Source organism: Thamnophis elegans, chromosome 1 (genome assembly GCF_009769535.1).
Source record: "Thamnophis elegans isolate rThaEle1 chromosome 1, rThaEle1.pri, whole genome shotgun sequence".
Lineage (NCBI taxonomy): Eukaryota > Metazoa > Chordata > Lepidosauria > Squamata > Colubridae > Thamnophis > Thamnophis elegans.
Genome location: NC_045541.1, coordinates 147,216,650 through 147,228,721, shown reverse-complemented (window position 1 = coordinate 147,228,721; position 12,072 = coordinate 147,216,650). Strand labels below are relative to the sequence as shown.

Genomic DNA, 12,072 nt, shown 5'->3' with positions numbered 1-12,072 from the left:
TTAGATTTGCTTGATAAGCTTAAGAGATTTGCATGATATGATTCTTAACATTCTGAAGTATTTTCAAAAGATCTATTAAATTACAAAAAAGCAGTCTAGACTTTTGGTATAGCTATTTGTCAGTGGCATAATGAACAGAATTAAAATGCTTTAAAATGCACTATTTTGATTGTCATTTACTACTAGTTGATCTCATTTAAGTGATACTACTAGCAATTATTGTACAACACATTTTTAAAAAAGGCTCTTTCCAGATTATCAAAAAGGACCGAAAGCTAAAAATTCCTTACTTTTCATTACAGGTTCATTTGGAAATAAGAATGGTGATTTAATCAGGCAAATAATGAAGTTATTGCCTCATTATTACCATGACTTAAAATGTAATCCACAAGATAGTTCCAACAAAATCTGTAAATCTATTTACAAAGTCTATAGTAACTTTATGAAAATTGTTTTATTCATAAAAGAAAAGACCATAAAAAATCTACCATTCAATTGGAAAGCACCCATACCTTTCAAAAATACTTAGTCACAAAATGAATCCTACCACTAATTTAGAAGTGTCTGGAGAATTAACAGTACATGAATTGAATAGAAAATGCTTATAAACAATTGTACAATTCTTCAACCACAAAGAACATTTAGAAGAAAGCATGTGTTTACTGCAGTACTTAGTACTGGAGTAGTGTTTTATATAAAGCAAAAACATTCTAAACCTACTTTCGGAAATTTCAACAATACCTATCAATATTTTAAATATTACAAATGATTACTTCTGATTTTACGTAGGAACTGTCTCCTTTTAGAAGTCTCCTGAATGACTTCTAAATCTGCCTAAAGAAATTGCAGATATTTGGATATTTTTTCTTATCACCCCCAAGTTATCAAATTTAATCAATTAGTAATTGTATTGGCCATTAATATTTTCATTTTAGAAAGGTAAAATTTACCTTTTGAACCAAGCCTTCATAATGTGTGATTTTAGATTTATATTTGTTTCTAATCTTTATAAAACCAATAATTATTTGGACAAAGAAACTGAATTTTACTTACAGAAAGTTTGCCTTTATGCTATAAGAATATACTTTTAATTACAAGACACTTATCTGTAAGCTATGAGATATATAAACTGCTGTGCATATGCACTGCAATATGCTGTAGGGGCCTTATTGGTGTCCCATCCTGAGAACCTTTTTGTATTTATTAGGAAATGTAAAATATTAGTATGTTTTTCCAAACATTTCTTAATCTTGTTAAATATTTTACAATGAAAAGGCACATCAACAATATGTAATAGAGGTTATTGTGCAAAATACAGATATTTCAACTCAACAGTTAAAGAAGTGTTAAGGTGGAACAGGTCAATGACTGATTCTAGCATATTAGATTGACAAAGGAAATCTGATTGTTTGGTTTCCTAGCTATCTGATGACACCATTCTCACTTAAGGCCAGTATAAGAGGCCGAGGTGGCGCAGTGGTTAGGTGCAGTACTGCAGGCCACTTCAGCTGACTGTTATCTGCAGTTCAGCGGTTCTAATCTCACTGGCTCAAGGTTGACTCAGCCTTCCATCCTTCCGAGGTGGGTGAAATGAGGACCCAGACTGTGGGGGCGATATGCTGACTCTGTAAACCGCTTAGAGAGGGCTGAAAGCCCTATGAAGCGGTATATAAGTCTAACTGCTATTGCTATATTATTGCTATAATCCTGAATGGTTTATTAAAAGCTCATTCCAAAATAGGTACTATTGTCCATTTTCTCTTGTATCTTATTTACTCATCCACTGATCAAACTGTTATATCCTTTGGACACACCTAAAAGTGATAGTATGTGATGGGGCAGATCGCTTTGGTGAATCAAAGGAACTCTCCCAGATGGTTATGCCCCAATTTTTCAGGCAACAGAATCTGCTTCAACCTATGAAGCTTTACAAGGAGTCATAGAAGGAAGACATGGATTTTGAGCAAATACTTCCACACTGGGAGGCGAAAATAATCGGGTGGGCAAATCAGCTTCTTAGGATCTGGCGTTCCAAAGATGAAACCTGATTTTACAGTATTGATAAAACGAACATGGCCGATTCGGCCAGCCGTGTTTATTATTGTCAGCTGGGCATCATCCTTTAGGGCCGTGGCAAAGATTCAATTACCGCCAGCATTCGCCAGATCGAAGCGAGATAAACGAAGGACACACGCACAACACACCCTTTCGCCAGTCTTTCAAGGCCGGGGCAGGAGTTAGAGGGAGAGGCAGAGGGACTCTTTCCAGAGGGGCTTCTTCTATTCTAGAGCTAATGGGTGAGGGCTGCAAAAAGCCGGGCGGCCACAGCTAAAGGGAGCAAGCAACACGACCCTCTCAAGGGAAGGGACTGCTGTCATCGAGTCCTACGGGCGGAGGGAGATATTCCCCGGCCGATGGTGCAGACAAAGGAGCAAAGAAGCCGGGCCGCCATTTTGACAGCCGCCTGCCTGCCTGCCGGCCACACCCTCTCCATCCTTTCCACCCTGCGCAGCTGCGGCTTAACCGCTGGGCGAGACCCGCTCTCCGCTTTTTCCTCCGCTCCCAGCCAATTCCTTCGGCAGCCCCATCCGAGCGCAGCCCCGGGGGCGGCAAGCGCGGGCGCCCCGCCGCGGGTGACTCACCCTTAAGGGTGGAGCGCTCCACCAGCACTGCGTGGACTTGCGGGTCCGAGAGGAACTTCCGCATCTGTTCCACGGCGCCCTTCTCCTCCAGCGCCGCTTCCAGGGCGGCCGGGGCCTCCCCGCCGTCTTCCAGCAGAAGCGGCACCAGCTTGCGCAGGTGCTTCTGCAGCACAGACACGTCCGCCACATTTTGCACCGCCGAGCTGCCCGCTTCCAGGCCGCCGTCCTCCCCGCCACCGCCGCCGCCCGAATCGGACATGGCTGATGGGCTTCCCGGCTGTCGAGATGGACGGAGCCGCCCTTACAAAAGCGCTCCGGAGCTTCCCTGCCGCGGAGTTCTGAAACTTCGCACTGAGCCCCGCCTCGTCCACGACGCCGTTCTTTAACGACGCCTTCCTCGCGACAGCCCCTCCCCGGAGGATCCTGGGAAGTGTAGTCGGGAATTATGCGGCTCGGAAGAACAGGCTTTCTCTGCGGCAAAGTTCGATGGAGTCCTCGGCGAGCGAGTCTAGAATAGAACAGAGGTCTTCAAACTTGAAGACCTCTGGAATAGAATAACAGAGTTGGAAGGGACTTTGGAGATCTTCTAGTCCATCCCCCTGCTTAGGCAGGAAACCCTATACCATTCAGACAAATGGCTATGCAACATCTTAAAGACTTCCAGTGTGGGGCATTCACAACTTCTGGAGGCAAGCTGTTCCACTGATTAATTGTTCTAACTGTCAGGAAATTTATCTCAGTTCTAAGTTGCTTCTCTCCTTGATTAGTTTCCACCCATTGCTTCTTGTCCTGCCCTCAGGTGCTTTGGAAAATAGCTTGACTCCCTCTTATTTGTGGCAACCCCTGGGATATCGGAACACTGCTATTATGTCTCCCCTAGTCCTTCTCTTTCATCCAAAGACGTGAATCGTAATTGGATTTGTAAAATCCTAATCAATTCTCCCCAAGGCATTGTTTAGTTTGTTTCCGATGCCATAATACGACCATGCTAACGGAAAGATCGCAAAATGCTTAATAAGCTAGATTTTCACTCTGCATTTTAGTTCTAGGAGCGTGTGAATCGCTTCAGTTTGTATTTATGCCGCGACTGTTTCTTTTATATTCTGGACTTTCCTCTGAGTCGAGGAAGAAACAGCCCCTGTAGATCAAGCAGCTCTAACGTTAGCTTTAACTGCAGCCAAACTCAGATCTCACAGTAAGTTCCTTAGGTTCATTCACAGGCTTATGCTGAAAAGGTTAAAACAAGGGCTAACCCTTAATGGATTCTGGAAAGTGTAATTGCATCACTAAGGTTGGGACAGATGTGTGATCCAAGCACAGAACTAATCTTTATGCAGTGTTCCTTGAGAGATCTTGATAAAAATGAAGGGACTACTTCAAACCACTGGCCCCAGAATTCATAGCAACTGCTCGATATCGGAGTGAAGGTTAACAAGCTAGGAACAGTTTTGGAACTCTTTGCTACATGTGGAGAAACCTTTATTTTCTTGCTGCTTCAGCCTCTTCCTGAATTGCAGAATAGCTGGAAGAGGACCAGATACTGTATTCTGGCAACTGTCAAGTAGTTATTAACCACTGATTTAGATGAGACTTATTTCTGAATGAACTTATAGCAATTATTTGTGACATTTGATGCATACCTGGGAACATAATTTGGGAACTTCTCAGTGGCCTTTTATACAGCATTATGCAAAATGAAAATTGTTTTCTAAATACTATAAACCGCTATTTGTTGGACCAATCCAGTAATGCAAGTTGTAAACTTTGGTTTATAAATAACAAAATCTAGGTTTGTTCATTGTGCTGAGCTAGGATTGATTTCCTTCTTACTTTACATGTGTGACTCCAGCCAATTATGGCTTATTTTTTTTTTCGTATTTTCGTATTTATTTAGCATTTATAGGCCGCCCTTTTCCCTGAGGGGACTCAGGGCGGCTTACAATAGTAAGGGAAAGGGGGTGAAAGACAAATTACAGAGAAAAAAAAATGTGAGATAACTAAAAAGTACTAAAACACAACATTCACTCAGCATTCGGGAGGGGCAATAAATTTATCCCCAGGCCTGACGGGCTAGCCAGATCTTGAGTGCTGTACGGAAGGCCTGGACTGTGGTCAGGGTACGAATCTCCACGGGGAGATTGTTCCATAGCGTCGGAGCAGCAACTGAGAAGGCTCTCCTCCGGGTGGTCGCCAGTCGGCACTGACTGGCGGATGGAATACGGAGGAGGCCCGCTCTATGCGATCTGATGGGACGCAGGGAGTTATTGGCAGAAGGCGGTCTCTCAGATAGTCAGATCCACTACCATGGAGCGCTTTATGGGTGGTAAGTAAGACCTTGAATTGCACCCGGAGATCCACAGGCAGCCAGCGCAGCTCGCGGAGGATAGGTGTTATGTGGGCGAACCGAGGTGCGCCCACGATCACTCGCGCGGCCGCGTTCTGTACTAGCTGAAGTCTCCGGGTGCTCTCAAGGGCAGCCCCATGTAGAGCACATTGCAGTATTCCAGCTTAGAGATCAAAAGGGCTCGAGTGACTGTCGTGAGAGCCTCCCGATTCAGGTAGGGCCGCAACTGGCGCCCAGGCGAACCTGGGCAAATGCCCCCCTGGTCACAGCTGATAGATGGTGATCAAAACTCAGCTGTGGATCCAGGAGGACTCCCAAGTTGCGGACCCTATCTGAGGGGTATAAGTTTTGTCCCCCCAGCCTGATGATGGTACGGTGGTCAAATTATTGGGAGGAAACACAACAGCACTCGGTCTGTCTGGGCTTTGAGCACCAGTTTGTTGCTCTCATCCAGTCTTTAACAGCTTCCAGACCCTGGTTCATCACGTCCACGCTTCATTGAGTTGGCACGGGGCGGACAGATACAATTGTGTATCGTCCGCATATTGGTGATACTTTATCCCGTGCCTCCGAATGATCTCGCCCAGCGGTTTCATGTATATGTTAAATAGGAGGGGGGACAAGACCGACCCCTGTGGCACCCCATATGTTAGGGGCCTCGGGGACGATCTCTGCCCACCCACCAACACCGACTGCGACACTGTCCGAGAGGTAGGAGGAGAACCACTGCAAGACAGTGCCGCCCACTCCCACCTCCCGCAGTCGTCGCAGAAGGATACCATGGTCGATGGTATCGAAAGCCGCTGAGAGGTCAAGGAGAACTAGGATGGACGCAAAGCCTCCATCCCTAGCTCTCCAGAGATCATCGGTCAATGCGACCAAAGCGGTTTCTGTGCTGTAACCTGGTCTGAAGCCGGACTGGAAGGGGTCAAGATAGTTGGCTTCCTCCAAGGTAAGCTGAAGCTGGAGAGCAACCACTTTCTCAACAACCTTCCCACAAAGGGAAGGTTGGAGATGGACGGTAGTATTAAGAATAGCTGGATCCAAAGCCGGTTTCTTCCAGAAGGGGTCTCACCACCGCTGCTTAAGCTCGGTGGGGAAGTGCCCCTCCCCGAAGAGAAGATGCAACAACAACCGCTGGATCCAGCCTCGTGTCACCTCACTGCTGTGGCAACCAGCCAGGAGGGACACGGGTCCAGTACACAAGTGGAGGTACTCACAGCCGCATAGCCTTGTCCACATCACAGAGGCAACTTCCTGAAACTCAACCCAGAGATGGTTGCCAAGTCTTTCCCCTGTGTCTCAGCTGGCTCTGCAAGAGTGGAGTCCAGGTCCGCTCGAAACCGGGCAACTTTGTCGCCAAGAACTGAACATACTCCTCAGCCTACCCTGTAAGGGGTCCCCCGTCTCCCTCCTATTTAGGAGGGAGCGGGTTATCCTAAACAGGGCGGCTGGGTGGGACTCGGCGGACGCTACAAGGAGGCAATGTGTGTTCTTTTTGCCGATCTTAAAGCTCGAGTATACTCCTTGGTGCATGCTGTTACACTGTGCCCGGTTCAATTCGGACCTGTCTGATCTCCACAAGTGCTCTAGGCGTCTCCTCCGGCGCTTTATCTCCCGGAGCTCCTCGGTGAACCAAGGAGGCCTCCGGGGGCCGCTGACCCGGAGGGGCCGTAGTGGCGCAATCCGGTTTAGAGACCCTGAAGCTGCCGAGTGCCAGGCAGCGACAAGGGTCTCCACCGAACTGTGGGCGAGAGTATCTGGAATAACCCAAGCTCCGTCTGGAACCTAACAGGGTCCATCAGTCGCTTGGGGCGGAACCATCTGGTCGGTCCTCCTCCCTACGGTGGGGGTTGGCCTCCGGAAGTCTAGCCTCAGTAGGCAGTGGTCTGACCACGACAGGGGTATGATCTCATTACCCCTCAGACCAAGGTCATAACTCCACTGCTCCGAGAGGAATACGAGGTCGAGCGTGTGGACCCGCTGAGTGGGTGGGCCTCGAATTACCTGAGTCAAGCCCATGGCTGTCATGGAAGCCATGAACTCCTGCGCTCCATCAGAGCGTTCACCGAGCGAAGGCAGGTTGAAATCCCCCAGCACCATAAGTCTAGGGAACTCAACCGCCAGCTCGGCTACTGACTCGAGAAGAGAGGAGAGGCTGTTGCAACGCAGTTGGGAGGCAGGTACGTAAGCAACAAACCCACTTGACCCTTGAGGTCCAGCTTCACCAGTAGGGACTCACACCCGACAAGCTCCGGAGCAGGGATCCTACGAGGTACTAAAGACTCCCGGGCTACTATAGCCACACCGCCACCCCTTCCCTGGGCCCTCGGCTGATGCAGCACCTGAAATCCATCTGGGCACATCTCTACGAGGGGGACTCCTCCCTCCGTGCCCAGCCATGTTTCAGTAATACATGCCAGGTCTGCGCCCTCATCAATTATCAAGTCCCGGATGAGGGGGGCCTTATGAACCACAGACCTGGCATTTAGCGACAGCAGCCTGAGACCAGGGTCCTGATCACTCGCGCCATCTGACCTTGGAGTGGGACTCCTAGGGCCGGAAGGAGGGATCTCTGTAATATAGCGAACCCTCCTTCCCCAATGATGGCCTGCCCTAAGTCCCCGCCATATCTGCCTCTCCCTGTTATGACCGCAATGCTCCGACCCTCTCCCGTGGATATAGCCCCCCCAACCACCCCAATGGCCCCCATATGACCCGCCAGGTCCTCCGAATCATTCATACTCAAACTCTCACACAAGCAGTCCTCACTAATAGAATTAAAACACAAATACAGCTAAATAAATTAAAAGTGAGATCATTCATACAACCAGACAATCCCATGCACTCAACATACCAGTTAAAATTAGAAAATAATAGGGTTGCGCAGGTCCAAGATAGTATTAGTTCGTAGTAGTCCAACGTAATAATCCACCCTCTCCTGAGGGGGGGGTCACACCCTAATGGGGGGCTCCACTCTTCTCCTTCTTCTATGCCCCAAAGAAAAGTCCACAGCTGGAAGGTCAAAGTTCGATAGTATACAAGGCAATCGTGTGTAATAAAGGGAAGGCAAAAATGCCTGATGTTTATAAGCAAGGATTGTTCAGTCTTATTCCCTTTAAAGTCCCGAAGAAAGTCAGCGGACCACATAGGAGAAAATCTATTTCCTAGGGTTATATAATGTCCATAGTCCGGTGGGCCAAGATCTGAAGCTGGCCCCAGCTGCTCAGGATGGAGGGGAGGAAAGCGATGGTTTTCTTGATACCCAAACCTTGTCCCTACTGCTGCCATCATCTGTTGTTCCCAATATTCCTAATAAACAGTAACAAAGGAATAATGATTGAGGCAGCTGCGATGGTAAATGGGCCAAGGCTGGGGGAGAGGGAGGGGCGTCCAGACCTTCTTCCTCCTCAGATCGAAACGTCCTATTCAGGGCTCCGTCTTCCGTCCTCCGTTCAGTCCCCTAGCCAACAAGCAAGCGGCCCAGGGACCCCAGGAGTGGACAGGCAGCTGGCAGCAGAGTCAGCAGGATAGGACGGGAGGGGGATGTCCGAGGGGGGGGGGGCTACGAGATGGTAAACGCAGCCAATCACCCCAACCACCCCAACCACAACTCCCAATGGTCTTCAGCAAGTTAATCCTCACCGATGGAATGCTGAGCCTTGTGAAAAACCCGGGACCAAATCCTTCCAGGGGGCTCCGTTGGTAGTCCGAATGGACTCCGGAGGCTCTAGATATCTTTAGTCTTTAGCACTGGCTTCTAAGGGACAAGAAGCCAGGCAGCCATCCGAGTCCCGCGTATGCACAAACAGCAGCAACCCTCTTAGTAATTAAAACCAAAGTTTAACAAAAAGAAAAACTCATCCCAGATGGAAAGAGGGGGGGTAAATACCCCCTTCAGCAGCTGGGCCCAGACGTTCTCAAGGGGCCTCAGCAACCGGAGAGTTAATCAGGCTTCCTCCTGTATTCAGTAAACTATGAAAAATAGCTTAGCATAAAGTAAGAATATAGCTATATAATTGAGCTATGTATTTTTGAATGAAATTGGGACTATGAAAGCTGCATAGAAGTTGGGGGACCTCTTACAAGTAAATGACAGGGAATTCTTTCTAAATTCCAGAATTCTTTCTAAATGCCAGGATAATTACACAGAATGTCCAAATTATACTTATTCCCAAAAGGAGAATATTTTGAGCTTATTTACATGACACACTAAGTCACCAAGTTGACTGTTGACCAGTATTCCTTCACAATGGAAACACTTTTTTAAAAATATAATTTTCAATTTTTAAAATGGATTTCATTTTTAATTAAAACAAGGACAAAAAACCAAAGCCAAAATAATGTTAGTCAAATTGGGATCAGAAAATGAAGAAATAATTGACTTTCCACTTATCTCTTCATCTCCAACTGAGGAGAACTAATGATTTGGTTACATTGTTCCCATTTTATGGCTACTCCATCTTCTTATCCCCCTGAATCTTTCCCTTATTATGCCTGACTACAATTTGAAGCCAACCTGGCAGATTCTTCATTCTGTCATTCCCACCATGAGATCACATTCAAAGACTAATGGGACTTAAGTTATTTTTAATGGTAGCAATGCTAACATACAGTATTTCTAATACTATTCAAGGATAGCCTTAAAAATACAGCCTAGATCTATCAGTTGCTGGGAGCAGACCAATGTAATGGGTCTAAGCCCCCTGCAGTGAGTGGTGTTGCTAGAGAATCCCATAGAAATGAAGGGGGTGATCCAATCATGACAAAGGGAACACCAAATGGTGACCATGCTTCTGAGTTGGGCTCTAGATGACTTGGAATAGGCTCACAGTTGCAATGATCTCCCAACATGCCTCAGATGGCATTTCTGGGAAAGGCAGATAAAAGTACTCCAGAACCATTAATCTCCGCCACTAAACCCAAAAAATAAATTAAAACAAAAAGATTTTCATTTTTTCCATAAATCAGGAGTGAGTAAACATCAGATCTGTAGAATCTATACGAACAAACACATCACTATTCTAAAATCACTATTTTAAAATCCACCAGCTTGAGTTTGAAGAAAAAATTAATGGTCACACCAAAAACCACTACAGGTAGTTCTCAATTTGTGCATCAGTTCATTTATTGACCATTCAAAGTTACAGCAGCACTGAAAAAACTGACTTATGACCACTTTTCAGTTACAAACATTGCAACAACCCTAAGGTTGCCTGATCAAAATTGTGATGCTTGGCAACTGGTTCATACTTATGGCAGTTGCTGTGTTCCAAGATCATGTGACCCCCTTTTGCGACCTCCTGACAAAAAACGTCAATGGGGAAGACAAGTTCATTTAACAACTGGGTTACTAACTTGATCACTGCAGTGATTCACTTAACAACTGAGGCAAGCAAGATTGTAAAATGGGGCAAAATTCACTTAAATGTCTCAATTAACAGATTTTGGGCTCAATTGTGGTTGTTAAGGATTACCTGTATTGGCTTTTTCTCAAGTTTCCTTAATACTGATATTAGCAATCTAATTTATCCTATGATTTATTCTGTTGCTATCATTGGTAAACAAGCAGACGTCAAAAAACCTTGTCAATTTATAAATTACTGTACAAGATATACTAAATCCAGGTGTTCTGCCTACCCTTGCTTTAGATTTTCTTTGAATATATGCCCTTATAAGAAAAGGGATCCCCCCATCTTCATTTTATTAATATGAATACATGAACTGTTTTGTTATTTAAATATTGTACATATTTATAATTGTGAGGTCCTGAATTTTTACCGAACTTTTGGTGAATGAGACCTTACTTTTATCACACTTGCTATTAATATTTTTTAAATTGTTGAAAATGTTTCAATATTAGCCATAAGTTGTTGGGAGTCAGGCAGCATGCAAGTTTAATAAAATATTATGTGGAAAAACAGTAGCATAAGCTCACTATATGAAAAAGTACATAGATTGTTCCTAATAGTTTAGACTGGATTTCAGAAAGGCACTTTAATTCATAGAAAATATTTTCAAATAGGTTTTTTTCATGTATGTTACAAGCTAGAGTACCATTTGACTTTCAACAGTTGTAACCAAACTGATTTGCATTTAAAAATTAAAACTTAGTTCTATGCCATCAAAATTTTGCAATTGGACAATTGCAGTAGTTGGAAACTCTCCACTGTGAAATTGGTTTTTATACTTTTTCTTTCATATGACTCTAATACAGTCACTTTTGTAGGACACTGGCCCATCTTGTTCATGAGGTGTCAAACCCAAGGCTTGTGGGTTGGATCCAGCCCGTGGGGCCAGCCTGGAAATAGTGAAGGATTGGCCCACGGTGCCTCTGGCAGCCAAAATGGGGCATAGAGGGGCCATGTGTGTCCCGCTGCAGCCCATTTTTGGCCTGAACGGCACCGTTTTTGGCCTGAATGACACTGTTTTGGCTGACAGGGTGCTGCAGGAGGTGTCTGCCCTGCCCCTCCCCCCTTGCCCGCAGAGAACAATGCTGATCCGGCTCTCGAAGAAATCCAGTTTGACATCCCTAGTTTAGATAATCTTTTAAAGTAATGTAATAATTTGTATCAGTTTAATAAGCATACATACAATGGTACTTATCTTTAATTGGTTCTGAGACATGATGAGTATCAAAAATGGTGAATACCAAGCGATTTTTTCCTATAAGGAATAATGTAGTCACAAGGCAGCCAACACTGACAAATTCTAGCTTATATGTTGAGCACCAAATAAACAATGAGTACAGGGACAAAATTTTCACATCAAAATGTGTCGAGTGCCAAATTTGATGAGTTTCAAAGCAGTTGAGCACCAAGATGTCACTGTATAAGCCTTTTGTTTTTTTTATTGAAAATTTTGAAAAAAAAAAAGACTTTTACAAATATTTACCTCCCTCCCCCCCAACCCTTTTGTGTAGTATAATCATGCAATAAAAACATGCTGCTATCCTGAAATGCACAAATTGATGACAATAAATGTCCTGAGAATTCACTTGCTATTCAGGTCATTGGTTACATATAATGGCACTTCACTCAGGCAGAGGACAAGTATTTATTTATTTTCCATTCCATAGATACTGCA

General features: G+C 45.1%; 1 protein-coding gene across 1 annotated transcript in view; it reads right to left on the bottom strand.

Moving 5' to 3' along the window:
* The window catches only part of DYNC1H1 (dynein cytoplasmic 1 heavy chain 1), a 65,893-nt gene extending 62,888 nt beyond the window's left edge, over positions 1-3,005 (bottom strand). The window contains 1 exon segment of the mRNA XM_032234430.1: positions 2,643-3,005. Coding sequence (XP_032090321.1) covers positions 2,643-2,901 — 259 coding nt within the window. The 5' untranslated portion in view covers positions 2,902-3,005.
* Positions 3,006-12,072: the final 9,067 nt, after the last annotated feature.